The 17,083-nt window shown below is 45.8% G+C and overlaps 1 protein-coding gene across 2 annotated transcripts in view; it reads left to right on the top strand.

Annotated features, from left to right (window-relative positions):
* The window catches only part of KIRREL1 (kirre like nephrin family adhesion molecule 1), a 305,915-nt gene that overhangs the window by 210,963 nt on the left and 77,869 nt on the right, over positions 1–17,083 (top strand). For both annotated transcript variants that reach the window (XM_082275251.1, XM_082275250.1), the window contains exon 2: positions 16,602–16,748. In XM_082275251.1, the coding sequence (XP_082131377.1) occupies positions 16,602–16,748 (147 nt within the window). The remainder of the gene's footprint in view (positions 1–16,601; positions 16,749–17,083) is intronic.

Here is a 17,083-nt window from a genome sequence, read left to right as displayed (position 1 = left end):
TGCTGGTCCATGACTTTTAGATCGTAAACCAAGATAAAAAAGGCAAGTCCCGAAAGCTGCACCTTAAAAAATGAGTCAGCAATGGAAGCCCCAGTGAAGGTATCTTGACAGGCTCACTTTAAGTTACCCTTGTGCGTGTTTGAATAGTATGCAGTGATTTTTTTCCCGGCACTGGATCCAGAAACCGTAAAGAGTTACACCGCCAAGCCAGCATGCCAGGGCTTTGCTTCCGCAGCATTTTCTGTCGTAGTGATTTTTCTTTTCTACAATTAATTTAATTGACTGAGATAGGTAAGGAATCGGAGCACGGGGTGCACTTAAAGAATGCTTTTAGTAAATTAAACTTTTCGGGATCTGTAAATTAAAAAAAATATCTCTTAGGCTTAACTAGTAGCCTTGGAGAGCTGACAAATGACATAAGCATCTTGTAGAGCTTGGACTAAGAGCAGAGATAAAATACTGGCTACGGCTTATAGCCAGATGGAGTCATAGCATGTGCGTTAAGGTGGGGGGTGGGGGGATCTTATGTGTTATCATTTGGAAACCAAGGGCCTGATATCTGATGTTGGCCAAGAAAATAGTTCTATCTATAAGTGTACATTATGACTGATTATTGCAACTGGTACCATGTGACATTTTTGATGTTTTCCGTATTTCCATTATTGTGTTTCGTACACTGATTTGTAAAGGCTCCCTCTAGTGGTCGTTTGTATAGCAGGGCATATCCCTAGAATCCTTGCTTAAAGGAAACCTGTCATGAGGGTTAGTGTTAGGGTTCCATAAAGGGTTAGTGAATGGATTGCATATAAGGGTAATGATATGGTTACAGACAAAGTTAGTTTTTCGAGGTGAGTTAGTGCTGAGGTCACAAGGAGGGTTAGTTTGAGGGTTATAGATAGGATTAGTGTTAGGGTTACAGGGGGTTACATGGGAGTGTTAGTGTTGGGGTTACAGGGAGGGTTCTTGTTAGGAATACAGGGAGGTTTAGTGTTGGGGTTACAGGGAGGGTTCATGTTAGGGTTACAGGGAGGGTTAGTTTGAGGGTTATGGAAAGGATTAGTGTTAGGGTTACAGGGAAGGCTAATGTTGGGTTTACAGGCAGGTTTATTGTTAGGGTTACATGGGAGGTTAGTGTTAGGGTTACAGGGAAATTCAAAGTTGGGATTACAGGGAAGGCTGGAGTTGGGGTTTCAGGAAGGTTTATTGTTGGGTCACAGGGAGGGCTGGTTTGAGCGTTATAGAGAAGATTAGTATTAAGGTTATAGGGAAGGGTTGGTGTTGGGGTTATAGGGAGGGTTGGTGTGAGGGTTGCAGGGAGGTTAGTGTTACGGTTACAGGGAGAGTTAGTATTAGGGTTACAGGGAAGATGGGTGTTAGGGTTACAGGGAGAGTTAGTATTGGGGTTACAGGGAAGATGGGTGTTAGGGTTACAGGGAGGGTTAGTGTTGGGGTTACAGGGAGAGTTAGTATTGGGGTTACAGGGAAGATGGGTGTTAGGGTTACAGGGATGGTTAATGTTGGGGTTACATGGGAGGTTAATGTTACAGAGAAGGTTAAGCTTAGGGTTACAGGGAAGGCACGTGTTAGGGTTACAGGGAGGGTTTGTTGTGGGGTTACAGGGAGGGTTAGTGTTAGGGTTACAGGGGGGGTTAGTGTTGGGGTTACAGGGAAGTTAGTGATACGGTTACAGGGAGGGTTACTATTAGGGTTACAGGGAAGGTTAGTGTTTGGGGTTACAGGGAAGGTTAGTGTTGGGTTACAGGGAGGGTTAGTGTTGGGATTAAATGGGAGGTTAGTGTTAGTGTTACAGGGAAGGTTAAGCCTAGGGTTACAGGGAAGGCGAGTGTTAGGGTTACAGGGAGGGTTCCTGTTAGGGTTACATGGAAGGGTAGTGTTAGGGTTAGAGCAGCTATGTCCAAACTGTGTTCCAGCTGTTCAGGAACTACAATCCCCATCATGCCTAGTTATGTCTGTGAATGTCAAAGATTTGCAATGCCTCATGGGAATTGTAGTTCCTGAACAGCGCGAGGGCCATAGTTTGGACACCCCTGGGTTAGAGCGAGGGTTTGTGTTAGGAGTTACATAGGAGGTTAGTGTTAGGGTTACAGGGAGGGTTAGTGTTGGGGTTACAGGGAGGGCTAGCGTTGGAGTTACAGGGAGGGTTAGTGTTGGGTTACAGGGAGTGTTAGTGTTGGGGTTACAGGGTTGGCTAGCGTTGGAGTTACAGGGAGGGTTAGTGTTGGGTTACAGGGAGGGTTAGTGTTGGGTTACAGGGAGGGTTAGTGTTAGTGTTACAGGGAAGGTTAAGCCTAGGGTTACAGGGAAGGTGAGTGTTAGGGTTACAGGGAGGGTTCCTGTTAGGGTTACATGGAAGGGTAGTGTTAGGGTTAGAGCAGCTATGTCCAAACTGTTCAGGAACTACAATCCCCATCATGCCTAGTTATGTCTGTGAATGTCAAAGATTTGCAATGCCTCGTGGGAATTGTAGTTCCTGAACAGCGCGAGGGCCATAGTTTGGACACCCCTGGGTTAGAGCGAGGGTTTGTGTTAGGAGTTACATAGCAGGTTAGTGTTACAGGGAGGGTTAATGTTGGGTTACAGGGAGGGTTAGTGTTGGAGTTACAGGGAGGGTTAGTGTTGGGTTACAGGGAGGGTTAGTGTTGGAGTTACAGGGAGGGTTAGTGTTGGGTTACAGGGAGGGTTAGTGTTGGAGTTACAGGGAGGGTTAGTGTTGGGTTACAGGGAGGGTTAGTGTTGGAGTTACAGGGAGGGTTAGTGTTGGGTTACAGGGAGGGTTAGTGTTGGGTTACAGGGAGGGTTAGTGTTGGAGTTACAGGGAGGGTTAGTGTTGGAGTTACAGGGAGGGTTAGTGTTGGGTTACAGGGAGGGTTAGTGTTGGGTTACAGGGAGGGTTAGTGTTGGAGTTACAGGGAGGGTTAGTGTTGGGTTACATTACAGGTTACGCTCGGCTGTCATTACAAGGAGCGGGAGGGGACGCCCCCCCGCCGCCTTCCACGGCTTGCCCGGGTCCCCCGTGTCACCAGGAGACCCGTGCAACCAGCCTGCTCGGTCGGCGAAGAGAAGACCTGATCAAAGCCGCATTCGGCTCTGATTGGGTCTCCGCGTAAAAACCCAGAAGTGATGTCATGATGACATCACTTCCGGGAATTCGGCACCAAATTCAAAAACATTAAAGCATTCAAAACAGCCAAACTTGGCGTTTTGAATGCTTTTAAGTGCAGAGGAAGGTTTTGGGGTCTTTTAGACCCCCAGATCCCTCCACTACAGTACCTGTCAAAAAAAAAAAAAAAAAAAAATATTTTAATGTACGAAAAATCGGCCAATATCGACCGATACCGAGATGCGATGACCAAAATATCGGTATTGGCAATAAAAAAACGATATCGGTCGATCTCTAGTATACAGTATATACAGTATATCCCGTAAATGTACAATATGTAAAGCAATGCATAAATTGAATAAATAGACTGTAGGTTCCCTCTAAGCTTTGCTCGCTTTTTTCTGCTTCCTCTGTCAACCTTTCCCCTATAAGCACGTATGAAAGACCTGTAATTAGATTGTCAGCTTCTGTGACGAGAAGCTGATTTGGCTGCTGCGTTAATCTCTCCGGCTCTATTGTCTGATGCGATGCGCGGCTTCCAGCATATGCAGGTATTAGGCTCTCTTCCCAAACCTGCGCTGCCTGTCGGCCTCCTGGGACCCGGGCCCGAAAACAACGGACCTGAAAACTGGCACCTCTGTCTATTTAAAAATGCTAATAAGGAATTCGGAGGTGCCAAACAATGGAACCGCACAAAGAGGGGGGGACTTCACGTGGGCGATGTGTTGTAATATATCTCCGCCAGCTGACAGGGATTTGTAAGCCTTATACGGCTTTGCTTTGCTGTGCATTCTGTACATTTACAAGTCTGGCAGCTTGTCAGAAAACGCATCGGCTCAGCCGCCTCTGCCAGGAGCCATCAAGGCATTCGCTGGGCAAGTGGAGCAGGCACACGTATCTGCGACAAAGCCACGCCGTCAGTTTGGCGGCTCTCGGCTTGCCTGTTGGAGTGCGACTACAAGTCCCAGCGTTGAAGACACCCTAGATGGGACTTCATAGCGTTCCGTCACTCTAAGTGAATGAGTCAAGACAGCCTAAGGCCCTTTTCACACGTGTGCGACTTGTCCTGCGACTTGGGACCGCAAAGTCGCAAGACAAGTCAAATACCGTGATTTCCAATGAGTACCCTTCATATCTGTGCGACTTCGATTTTAAAGGAGTCCCTGCACTACTTTGGTCCAACTTAGATGCGACTTGAGGTCCACAGACCTCAAGAGTACGCAAGCTTCAAGTCGCTGCAAAGTCACGTGACTTTCAGGTCATACAAGTGAGAAAGGGGCCTAAGTAGACTCGTGCAGAATTAAAAAAAATTTGTTTTGTTTCATTAATTATTTCATTTAGTTTATACGTTTCAAAATGTGTTTTGAATTTTCAGAATTAGACCTAATTGCATTCGAATCAGCATCCGAATTCTATTTTTTTATTTTTTTTATGTGAATGCGGCTGCCGAATTTTTCACATCTTAGAATTGCAATATGTTTACATTTCATATTTGTTTCCGAATTCAAATTCCGTTATTTCGGGTGAATTTTGTTTCGTTATTTCGAAGGATCGGTTACTATTACGATTCGGAAATTCGGATACATTCAGATTTCAGAATACTGAAAAATGCATCTGAATTTCGATTCAGAATTAACCACCTCAGTTTTAATGTGAGGAGTTATACTGGGGAGTATAGCTGGGTGCCACAAAGGGGGACTTTACAATAGGGTGCTTAGATATTATGTGGTGTACCAGATATAAAAAGAAAATATACAGAACATATATTAGAGTAAAAAAGGCAAAAATATAACTTTATTGTGAACAACAATAAAAAATATACTGTGATTAAAGAAATCACAGTGTATTGTACAAAATTAAATTATATCACACCGACAATAAACAGCCATATAATTTCATACAAATATAGTCATACATATATTCTCCTAACACAAGGGTAGATGATGTATATACTTTTATACCCAGTTGCATCCACAATGGATGGTCTTTGTGCAGGAGGCGTGGTAGCCTACAACAATTAACCCAACATGTTTCGCAGCACTACCGCCGCTTCTTCAGGGGTATCTTTGAGGGTATCACATAAATATATTTGTCATGAAAGAAATGTAATAATAAGCTAAGATGATAAAGAAAAGAAAAATGAAATTAGTACAAAATCATGGTATACATATTTATAATAGCTTATATAATTAATGATATAATGTCACAGCTTATTCAAAATAATAACTATAGTAAACAAAAAATTATGTAATGTCCATGACACAGAGGTAGCGAAAGTAATATACACTATCCTACCTGTTCGGCATGCAATAGAGCACGCTGTAGTAGGAAGTACGACCACAAGGCCAGAGGGAAACCCCCCGGGGGCGGACACAGGAGACCGACCACAGATAGGGCGCAAAAGTGCAACTGAAGAAAAGTATGATCTAAAAGTTGAAAAATAAAAAATAAAAAATGTGCTTTTAATTTCATGTATAGCCATCCAATGTCTCACCTGGAAAGGGGAGACAGGAAGGGCACCTAAAGTTTACAGCTTAGGCCGTAGCTCGTAGAGCTATGGTGGTTCCAAAAGGGGGTTCTTACCTCAGTAAAGCCCGACCATGGATATGGGCGGGGACTGGGTAGAAGGAGAAAATGGATCAAATAAAAGATCCCCAACAATGTTTCCTAGAAGAAACAAATATAAGATAGTATATATATAGTGTGTATCAACCAGGAGGAGCAATATGGGATATTTAGGCAGATACATGTATCATATTATCTAGAGATCAAACTAATCATCCTTAACGAGGATCTAAGCCATTAGGTTGGGCTTACCCCTCGATATAGATGTTACCGATAAAGGAATAAAATAATAAGAGCACAAAGCACCAGCATTACCTGATAGCAAAATAAAGATCACGTCCAGTCCCCGCACATCGCGGTGATGGACGCCAAGTTGCCGCTATTTATGTGTCCGGATAACTCCACCCGGGTGACGCACAGGACGTGCGTCCTGACGAACATCCGGGCTGACGTCAGGGATGCGCGCGCACCTCGCGCATGCGCATCAGCCGACGGCCGGTCAACATCCAAAAGACGTCCGCGGGAGCCATGGGAGTGGCCACCGCGAACGTGTAAAGGAGGGGCAAGCCAAACGACATACCAACACCAATCCCCCGAAAGGGGGGAGGGGCAGTACCTGATGTCATGTGCCCGCCAATGGGGGAGCCCAAAGTAGTCGCATCAAAGGAGAGCAATCAAATAGCCCGTATTTGAACCTACAAAAACAGGAAAACCAGAGGGGAAAGTGTATGCCGCTGGACATTGTGTCATGGACACGCAAATTTGTTACTAAAAAAGAGGAATTTTTAAACAACTGGAAAATTACAGAGAAATAAAAATCAATAATATTGGTAAACTTCATTAATAGGAAAAACCACAACAAATAGAATATACATCAACAGATTGCAAAATGTATAATCATACTAGAAAAAGAAAAAATTAATTAGTACATATATAGTGCACCACTATATATCGACAGCCCATTTGTCCATGGGGTATTTGAACTCCCCAGGAGGCTGAGACTGATATAAATTGATGGATGGAGATGTCGCATGGATATGCTGGTGAAGTTGGACAGGGGGAGGACATGATCAATAGACAAACAACAAGTAAGGACAAATAATGACGGGGAGAAAAGAGAAAGGAAAAAAGGGGGGAGGGGGGGAAAGAAGGAAGGAAAAGGAAAATGAATAAAAAGAATAAAATAACTATACAAAAAGGAGGAAATAGACACAATTCAGTATGCATGACCTATAAAAATGCCTTATAAGAATGAGCTTCATTTAATCCCGGAGGTATAGTGGCGTTTAGCCTTTCTATCCAGAGGGTTTCACACTGTAATATTTTCTGATCCCAGTTGCCCCCTCTGGGATCAGGGGGAATGATTTCCAGTACCCTGAATTTAACAACTGAGTTATCAAAGCTATGATGTAGCCCTATGTGTCTGGTAACCGGGGTGAGGATTTTCCCCCCCCCGGAATGGTATATGTGGTCCCCCACTCGTTGGCCTAATTGTCTGATCGTTTTGCCAACGTAGAAGGCAGAACACTGACATGTCATAAGGTATATCAAACCACCTCAGTTTGACTTGACAATCTAAGTGTAGCACCCTCTTAGCTGAGTTACTACTTTTGAGGTAAATTGAGTTTTTGGCTCCCCTGTAGCATTGTTCAATGTTGAACAGGAGCATTGTGAGGAGCATTGTTCAATTGCTTTTGGCTGTTATGGGTTCTGCTGGTGGCAGGCTCTGCTGCTTTCCCCTGGATTCCGGAAGGTCCAGAATTTAGTGGGTGGAGAAGGCAGACCATCGCCTACAGATTCATGCAGTTTCAGCCAATCCCTGGTGGGAAGAATGGCCAGTAGGGGGCTGAGGTGTGTATAAATAGACTGGGGACTTGAAGAGCAGGGTCTTTGTTTTGGAGGAGAAGGCTCTCTGGGGCACATAGCTGCAGTTGAGAACAAGGGCATTTGGGTCCCAGCTCCAGATTAGGGAAATAACGGGACCATTCTTAGGGCCTGTGCGCTACATACTGTATTTATTATCATAATCCAACATGTTTCAGGGGTTCCTCTGCCGTCAAAGCTTGATAATGTTGAATGAAGCATGTATAGGACTTGTAAAATTAGAGGGATCTTGAGGGGTAATTAGGATGATCCAGTTAGGCAACCAAAAGTGTTTTTATTAAAGAGGACCTTCAGCCTTACCCAGCACATTTTTTTTTTCCTGGTACTTGCACATTGAAAGAAAAAAATACAACTTTCTAGTTCATGGAGTCCAACAATGTCCTCCTTCCAGCCAAATGTTCTTCTTTGTTACAGTGCTTGCAACTTGGCCTGATATCTTTCGCATACGCAGACACGTCGGAAGTTCCTGCCAGGTCTATGAAACTTAGTAGAGCTGCCCAACGTGTCTAAGCATGAGTGGAATGACAACCCTCCCCACGCATGCGCAGAGATGTCATGTGGCTCTGGGCTCTGCCAGGTCCCATAGACTGGTAGAGACCTGTTGCTTTCTGTGCATGTTCGGGGGTTTCACACAATGGCTTACTGTATGCAGACAAATTTTGCCTACACATGAACATGCCACGAGTTCTTGCCAGGTCTATGAGACTTGGTAGAACTGCATGGGGTGTCTGCGCATGAGTGGAATGGCAGGAACCCCCCACGCATGCCCAGAGATGCCGTGTGGCAGGCCTTCTCCTTTCTGTGCACATGGAGGAGTTTCACCCAGTGACATATATAGTGCAATCTTGTCTACTCCTGGATATGCCACAAGTTTTTGCCAGGTCTATGGTAGAGCTTCACAGCATGATTGGAATACGAAGAACCCCTCCACACATGCGCAGAGATGCCGTTTGGCTCTGCCAGGTCCCATAGACTGGCAGAGACCTGTTGCTTTCTGTGGTTGTGCGGGGGTTTTACATGATAACATATACAGTGCAATTTTGCTTGTGCCTGGACCTATAGGACCTGGCAGATCCATGCAGCGTGTCTTTGCATGTGTGAATCTGCTAGGTGGGGTCCCATAGATCCCGTGGTGTTTTTGTGCATGCGCAAGATCTCGCTGCATGCGCCATCCTCTCCTACAAAAGGACAAAGTAAAACACGTAAAAAATATACATATTGTTAAAAGTAAGGGGGGGGTGGAGTCAGAGAAAAGGAAGTAAAATTTTTGGAAACAGGTGTAACAGCGCTACCATTTTTTTTATTCCACTGCTCCAACCCAGTGCTCAGACGGTGAGGTTTCCAATACCTCTACACCTCTACAATGCATAATCCACAAGAGGAATAGCCGACACCTGGGATAAATTCAAAAAGCGGTCTTCCTTTTATTGAATTACACAAATTACAGCTGTAAAAACAGCCAACGCGTTTCGTCTCATGACTGAGGCCTGGCGGACGAAACGCGTTGGGTGTTTTTACAGCTGTAATTTATGTAATTCAATAAGAGGGGGACCACTTTTGTCATTTATTTCTTTGAAAATTTTTATTTATTAAGTTTTCCAAAAAAACAACAATACAAAAAACCCAACCCCTCTGCTCCCCCCAATACCAAGGTAGTGCAGTAGTCCATAATGTGCATAGACTTCGGAGATATAAACAGTTCCCCTCCACCCCGTGCCCGCCAGTGGTCAAGAGCCCCTCAAAGTTCAACAAGAACCCCCTCATAACCAGGGAATCAGAATATGGAACAATCACTCATGAGAATGTAAGCTTATATTCACTCAGTTAATTAAGGGTCTCCACAGCTGAGATCCAACCCTGCCAAATCCTCTCAAACTTGTGGGGAGTCTGGGACATCCCCTACTTAAATAAGTAGCTTTATATAATGGCAATGCTTTATTAACTATACCTTTCCAGTAGGACAGGGAAGGAGCCTCAGGCTTTTTCCAATACAGGAGAATAGCCCTACGAGCATAGAAGAGGGAGACCGACAACAGAGTTCTCTGATGTCTACGCGGTTCTGTTCCCTCCACCAGGTCCAACAAACACACTGAGATGGACAAGGGGATGGGTAGCGCTGTGAGATCCTGGGTAACCTCCCTCCAAAATTTCTGTATCTGCGGGCAGTGCCAAAACACATGATACAAGTCTGCTGGAGATGCAGTGCATCGCCAGAATTCTGCAGATCCCGTACCATATATTGTGGACAACCTTGACGGAGTGTAGTAAGCCCTATGTAATATTTTGAATTGGATATATTGATCCCTGGCCGACACCAACATACTGAATGGCAGTTCCCACATGTCATCCCCGTCCTCCCCCTGCAGGTCAGGCACCGATGTCGTCCATCTATCTCTACATTTTGCCAAAGCCACCTATCAAGTACCTGGTGAAGACTGGAATGTTGTGGAGGCCTTTCTTGCTCCTCCCGCCTAACACTCCTCAAAGTAGGAACAGAGAGTGCTAAGGCAAGGAGTGGCATGTGTGCCGTAATGGCTATCTGGTGATGTTCACTCTGTAGGTGGGTACAGTTGGTAGTCGCAGTCCTTGGAACTGGGTGCAGTAGCAGCTTGGCACCAGAGTGTGGGAAGCAAGCAAGTCCAGAAGATAAGCCAAGGTCGATAACAGCCAGACAGCGCGGTACAAGGTAAGCAGGCAGATCAGGTCCGTTTAGTAAGCCCAAGGTCGGGGTAGTAGACAACAGAGCTGGAGCACGGGCAGAGGCAAAGTCCAGAGGCAAGCCTGGTCATACACGGGTGAGCAGAACCAACAGATCAGGTCTCAGGAACAAGCTGAAGATCATTCAGCAACTGCTCACAGTGATAGAGCAGTTTAAATAGGCCACTGGGCGCCAAGTGCTAATTGACGCGTGCACATGTGCGCGTACGCGTTCGCGCATTCGCGTGTTCGCGCACAAATATGTGCGCGATGAACTGGTGGTGCAAAAGTGACATTGGTCCTTCGCTTATAAATATTAGCACGTGTGCAATGTGCACGAGCATGAGCATAAGTCTGTACTGGTCTTTTGGTGGTGGAAATCTGGCCTTACACCACCGGTCTATCCCTGAAGCTTTTGTAATTTATTATGGGTATCGACTGTTCCCTTTGTGAAAGTCATACTTATAGGTGAAGTTCTCCGCTTTCATGTCTGTAACCCTTTTGAAGAGATATCCTTCACTTCCTGTCCTGGTGACTACCAGAAGGGCTACACAGTGTGACTTCCTACAACGTTACAGTGACCACTGGGGGAGAGGAGACTGTTGCAGAGTGCGATCACTGGGTGCAGCGGAGTCCATTCAGATCAGACATTGTGGAGTAACAGGAACTGGCTTTTTTATTGGAACATAACACAGAAAGCAAAGATGTCACCTCATTGTAATAAGAACAACAGACAGGAAGAGATAACCAAAAAGTTCAGTACAGTGTACAGGATATTACAACACATCATAGAAATGCATAGCATATCTCTGAGCATTAGCGACATCTAGTGTCCTATTTGTGAACTGCAGTTAATCTGCTAAACTGAAAGCTGTTGTATCTCCAACAGAGACTGGGAAAATACTCCCTCCTGTCTGCAGCAGACTGGCCCAGGCAAAGTCACTGAGTGGAGTTCAAGGATGGCATTTTAATGGTAAAAGGCGGAGACTTTCAGAAAAATTATACTGTTGCTGTATATTTTGTATATGTTTTCAGGCAGATTTCTAGAGTTACTGAAAGTTCCATTGCAGCTTGATAAATCAAGCGCTTAAGTGTCTGCATATGCGGGTTTGTACTACTAAGCTTGAAGCCCCAATGTATCATCTTGGGCAACTCTAAGAGGCCATACTTCTACAAGAGGTTCGTAATGTTCCTCTGAATTGTTTTTATACTACAATAACAGAAACTATCTTCCCCTCTGGTGTCCCTAAGTTCCCTCTGATGGGGGTTTTTGCTTCCCCTAATGCCCCCGCTGGGTATGATCTGAGCGGGAGTAGAAGGCTCTGGGAGGCCATTGTAGAACATGGCCCAATCGATAACGTGTTAGCCTCCAGGCAGCTGAGCAGTCGTTCCCTTTTTAACCTCGGAGACTGAATCAAACTGCAGCTCTCTGGAAACATGACTGCTATCGATCGGCCTGAATGTTTCCCGGCTGAGGGGGGGGGGGGGGGGCGACCCTGTTAAGACCTACAGTTAAAGGCAATTACTCCCCATGGGCTAGACTCTGCCAAGGGTTCAGTTTGATGTCTCAGCATGCTATCTGGAATGAGGAGACAGAGGGTAGATCTGGGGAACAGGGCTCCTCATCCGCAGTACTCTTTTTATTTTTTTCTATTATTGATCATGCCAAAGCCTCTGTGCACGCTTTCATGAACATTATCAAGGCATTGCTTTCTTCAGTGTCGCGGAAGAAAAAAGATGGCAAATATTGTGGGCCTCTTTGATGCAAATTCCTTACATATGGACAGCTGACCCCTTGACCTGACTAGGGGTGTAGATGAGCTTGTTGGACGTCCCTTTCCAAAAGCATAGTCATTAGTATGGAGTTGGTTCCCCTTTGTGAGTATAACAGTCTGCACTCTTCTGGGAAGGCTTTTAAGATTTTGGAAGGTGTCTTCCTAGAGATCTGCAGGCCATGTGGAGTGCACATTTGTTATCTCAGGTCAGGGCCTGGAACTTGAAGGCTTCAAAGTGTCTTGATTGGAATGAAGCCTTTGATCCTGTGACCAGGTCGTCCTAGAGACCTGCAGGGCATGTGAGTGCACAGGTGCAACTTCGTGCATATTTGTCATAAGCTCTGGCCCCTTGTTTGGAGATAGGTGTGTGCAGGGCAGCCATTAGAAATTTTGGGGCCCCTTACACAGTTTTAAGCCTGAGCCCCTCCCATGGATCCGACCGCCAACATTCCCTAAGGCCAACCTACTATGTCATCATCCTCCTCCAGTCGCATGTCCTCCTTCTCCTCCAGTCCCATTTCCTCCTTCATCCCATGTCCTCATCCTCCCCCAGTCCCATCTTCTCCATCCCAGGAAAATAAACGGTTCTAGTAAATGCCACCCCTCCTGTTCAAGAGTGAACAGCTGGAGAACAGAGGAGGGCAGGGCCTACAGCTGTGTGTGAGGGCTAGTGAGTGGCAGGACCCCCCACGTAGTGCCAGCCTGCAAGGGAACTGCGGAGCTTACAATTAAATGGTATTGCGAGGACAGGTAGCAACCCAACCCTGTTTGGGGCCCCTCAGGATGCCTGGGCCCCCTACATGTGTATATGGGCTGTACCCCCCTGATGGCGGCCCTGGGTGTGTGCTCCAGCCAGGAGAGGTGAACCACTTTCGAGACAAGACTCCATGTTGGAGAGATTCCCTTACCCGCATGACTGGAGGAAGAGTTGGGACAACTGAGCAAGTTGGCAGGACTGAGAAAGCTGAGTCTGCGCGTGCGTCAAGCCGTCAGCCAATCCCGCCACGTTTCGTCATACAGTGACGTCGTCAGGGATTGGCTGACGGCTTGACACGTGGCGGATTTTCCTATTTGCACCCCTTTTTTGGATATATTTGGACTCTTTATTTGCACAAGGGACTTATGTTGATAGCTTTATTTGTTTTATCCTGATTAGCGCGACACCATTTTCTACATTCCCATTTTCTAAATTCCCCAAGTTGGCAGGACTGAGAAAGCTGAGGCCACTAGCGAGTCCTGGGGACTGGAGGGGGTCTGCATTGTGAGTGGAGAAAACTGTGTTTACAGCTTTCTCTTGGTTTTGTAATCCCAGATCGGGACCTGGAGTATATATATATATATATACACACACATATATATAAAAAAAAAATATGAAAAAAATCTGAATTAAAAAAGTAAATAAATATAAATATATACCGTATCGGTCCATTTTCATTATTTTCTGACTGTTTAGAAATCTCATGTTAACTCAAACAGCTCAATTTTCAATACCATCTCCCCGGACATCTCCAATTCTCTATAGAGTCTTAAAGGGACATTGGCGTGACACATTATATTTAGCGGTCTTCTGGAGAGCGCGCTAATTTCATGTGTGACTGTGTTTGTGTAGGGGAGCGTAGAATAACGTTAACAACTTATTAAAACGTGATAAGAAGATCAATCATTTTTGCAACACTTGGTTTACCTTTAATTCACCGGCGACCTCGGGTGCCCCTAATTCCAAACTTACGGCGGAGCGCTGCGTGTCACGGTATGGATTATATATCCGCCGCCGCGCTTGGTTTGCTCTGCAGGCTGCATCGTCTATTATTTATCATATGAAACATGCCACTTTTTCCCCACGGCGCGGTACATTAGCTTTCAACTAAGTAAAATTGGCGTGATCGTTTTGGGTACGGCAATAATATTTGTAATAAAGGAAGATGATCTTATCAGATCGAAAAAAAAAAAAAAAAAGTAAAATCATTAGACTAATACAACCTAATGCTAATGTATCATCCCAAAAACGAATCCTCATCTAAATCCTAAATTAAAGCTGAGCTCCGGGGTTAGTAAATATTATCTAAATCCATTCGTCATGTGTGTTCTTCCTGGAATCTCGGCGTGCTTTGTGTATTTCTTCCAGATCTGTGCAGTAATCCAGTGTGAGATTTTCTTCCTGTAATTAAGACCACTCACTGCTGCTCCCTCTCCTTGTGCAGGGTGACTGGTCTCGTCTCCGCCCCCTTCTGTAGTTTTCTGTAGGGGGTGGTGCCTGCTGGGCCCCTCCCACAGCTCTGCTCTCTCTCCTTGTGCAGGATGACTGGTCTCGTCTCCGCCCCCTTCTGTAGTTTTCTGTAGGGGGTGGAGCCTGCTGAGCCCCTCCCACAGCTCTGCTATCTCTCACCTTGTGCAAGGTGACTGGTCTTGTCTCCGCCCCTGCTGTAATTTTCTGTAAGGGGTGGAGCCTGCTGGGCCCCTCCCACAGCTCTGCTATCTCTCACCTTGTGCAGGGTGACTGGTCTCGTCTCCTCCCCCTTCTGTAGTTTTCTGTAGGGGGTGGTGCCTCCTGGGCCCCTCCCACAGCTCTGCTCTCTCTCCTTGTGCAGGGTGACTGGTCTCGTCTCCTCCCCCTCCTGTAGTTTTCTGTAGGGGGTGGTGCCTGCTGGGCCCTCCCACAGCTCTGCTCTCTCTCCTTGTGCAGGGTGACTGGTCTCGTCTCCTCCCCCTCCTGTAGTTTTCTGTAGGGGGTGGTGCCTGATTGGCCCCTCCCACAGCTCTGCTCTCGGCACAGGCTATTTACAGCACTGTGTTGGTGTTTAAAAGGTGATATCTGGGTTTGCAAAGACATTTGGTGCACACAAAGTGTATTTATATCCTGTGTGGCTGTTAATGAATAGACCTAAATGAAAGTTTTTCAGCCTGCACTTCAGCTTTATATGTAACTTTAACCTAAAGGGTCAGTCCACTCAAAAGTCATATTATAGCAATAGACGGGGTCTGGTTGCAGTAAATGAAATAGGCGCTGCTCTCCCAGCCAGCCACCATAATGTAGTAAGTCAAATCAACTTCAGCCCCCAATCCTCCTCCAATAGGCCACACCATTGACGCGTTTCACCCCGCCCTCTGGGACCTAATTGTAAGGGGGCCTGGTTGACTGAGTCAGCCCCTGGCTTCTTAATGTTCTTTAAAACACCAACAGCCGGATCTCCCGGTCGGAAGTCTGCGCTTTGTTCCTGTCCACATGGGAGTTTTGGATGGCCTTGCCCACCTTGGTGTGACCCAGCTCCACCTGTTACATTCTCCAGAATATAAAATAAATAAAAAAATATTCAATGGGGATGGTGGGAACTCCTCATAATGATCACAGCAGGTATACAGACGCGGGAACTCAGCACAGGGATGGTGGGAACCCCTCATAATGGGCACAGAAAGTGTAAAGACCTGGGAACTCAGCACAGGGATGGTGGGAACCCCTCATAATGGGAAAAGCAGGTGTACAGACCCGGGAACTCAGCACAGGGATGGTGGGAACCCCTCATAATGGGAAAAGCAGGTGTACAGACCCGGGAACTCAGCACAGGGATGGTGGGAACCCCTCATAATGGGAAAAGCAGGTGTACAGACCCGGGAACTCAGCACAGGGATGGTGGGAACCCCTCATAATGGGCACAGCAGGTGTACAGACCCAGGAAACTCTGCACAGAGATAGTGGGAACCCCTCATAATGGGCACAGCAGGTATACATACCCGGGAACTCAGCACAGGGATGGTGGGAACCCCTCATAATGCTCACAGAAGGTGTACAGACCCAGGAAACTCTGCACAGAGATAGTGGGAACCCCTCATAATGGGCACAGCAGGTATACATACCCGGGAACTCAGCACAGGGATGGTGGGAACCCCTCATAATGGGCACAGCAGGTGTACAGACCCGGGAACTCAGCACAGGGATGGTGGGAACCCCTCATAATAGGCACAGCAGGTGTGCACACCAGAAAACTCAGCACAGGGATGGTGGGGACCCCTCATAATGGGCACAGCAGGTGTACAGACTTGAGATATCAGCACGAGGATGGTAGGAACCCATCACAATGGGCACACCTTGTGTGCAGACTCTGGAACACAGCACAGAGATCTCACCAATATAGTTCCCAAGAGATTGAAGAGCATTGATAGATAGATAGATAGATAGATAGATAGATAGATAGATAGATAGATAGATAGATAGATAGATAGATAGATAGATAGATAGATAGATAGATAGATAGATAGATAGATAGATAGATAGATAGATAGATAGATAGATAGATAGATAGATAGATAGATAGATAGATAGATAGATTTAGGTGACTACTGTATATGGAATAAGATTGAGAGGTTCTGTGCTGGTTCCTCATAGCGCTGGAAGTCTCTGGTTCCCTTGCTGTGATTTCTGGCATCTCATTCCTGAATTATAGAACATTTCACATCCTTCTATTATTAATCAAAATTCATCATTAATATTCATTACAATGTCGGCCTGTTTTAATGAAAAAAACGGCATAATTGACCCTTCCATTTTTCTTCTTTAATTACAGCTGTGCAGTCTCGTTTCCTCCAGGAGCCAGCCGACCAGACGGTGGTGGCGGGGCAAAAAGTGGTTTTGACGTGCGTGGTGCTGAACTACTCTGGAATCGTGCAATGGACGAAAGACGGCCTGGCCCTGGGACTGGGGAATCTAAAAAGTAAGATTTCTGTTCTTCCTTCTATTGTGTGTCCCTAGGGGGGCTTATTCAATAAAGCAAAGGGCATCCAATCACAACTCATCGCCATTTGGCTTTTTCATTAAAAATGAATTGGCTGGTGGGTAGCAACATTTCTCTTCTTGTCATTACACTTTATACTGCTTTGTCATCTTACTCAAAAGCATAGCAATCTCTAATAATGTGAAATCCCCACAATGCTTATGGAAGCCATATCAGCTGGAGTGCTTATGCTGTAGATTGCATAGGACTGATAATGGGATTCGGTAAACTGACATGTGCTCTCCTTATTTACATAAAACATGAACTGAAATGAC

The sequence above is a fragment of the Pelophylax lessonae genome, assembly GCF_965119305.1.
Source record: "Pelophylax lessonae genome assembly, chromosome: 13".
Lineage (NCBI taxonomy): Eukaryota > Metazoa > Chordata > Amphibia > Anura > Ranidae > Pelophylax > Pelophylax lessonae.
This window is presented reverse-complemented; position numbering and strand designations above follow the sequence as displayed.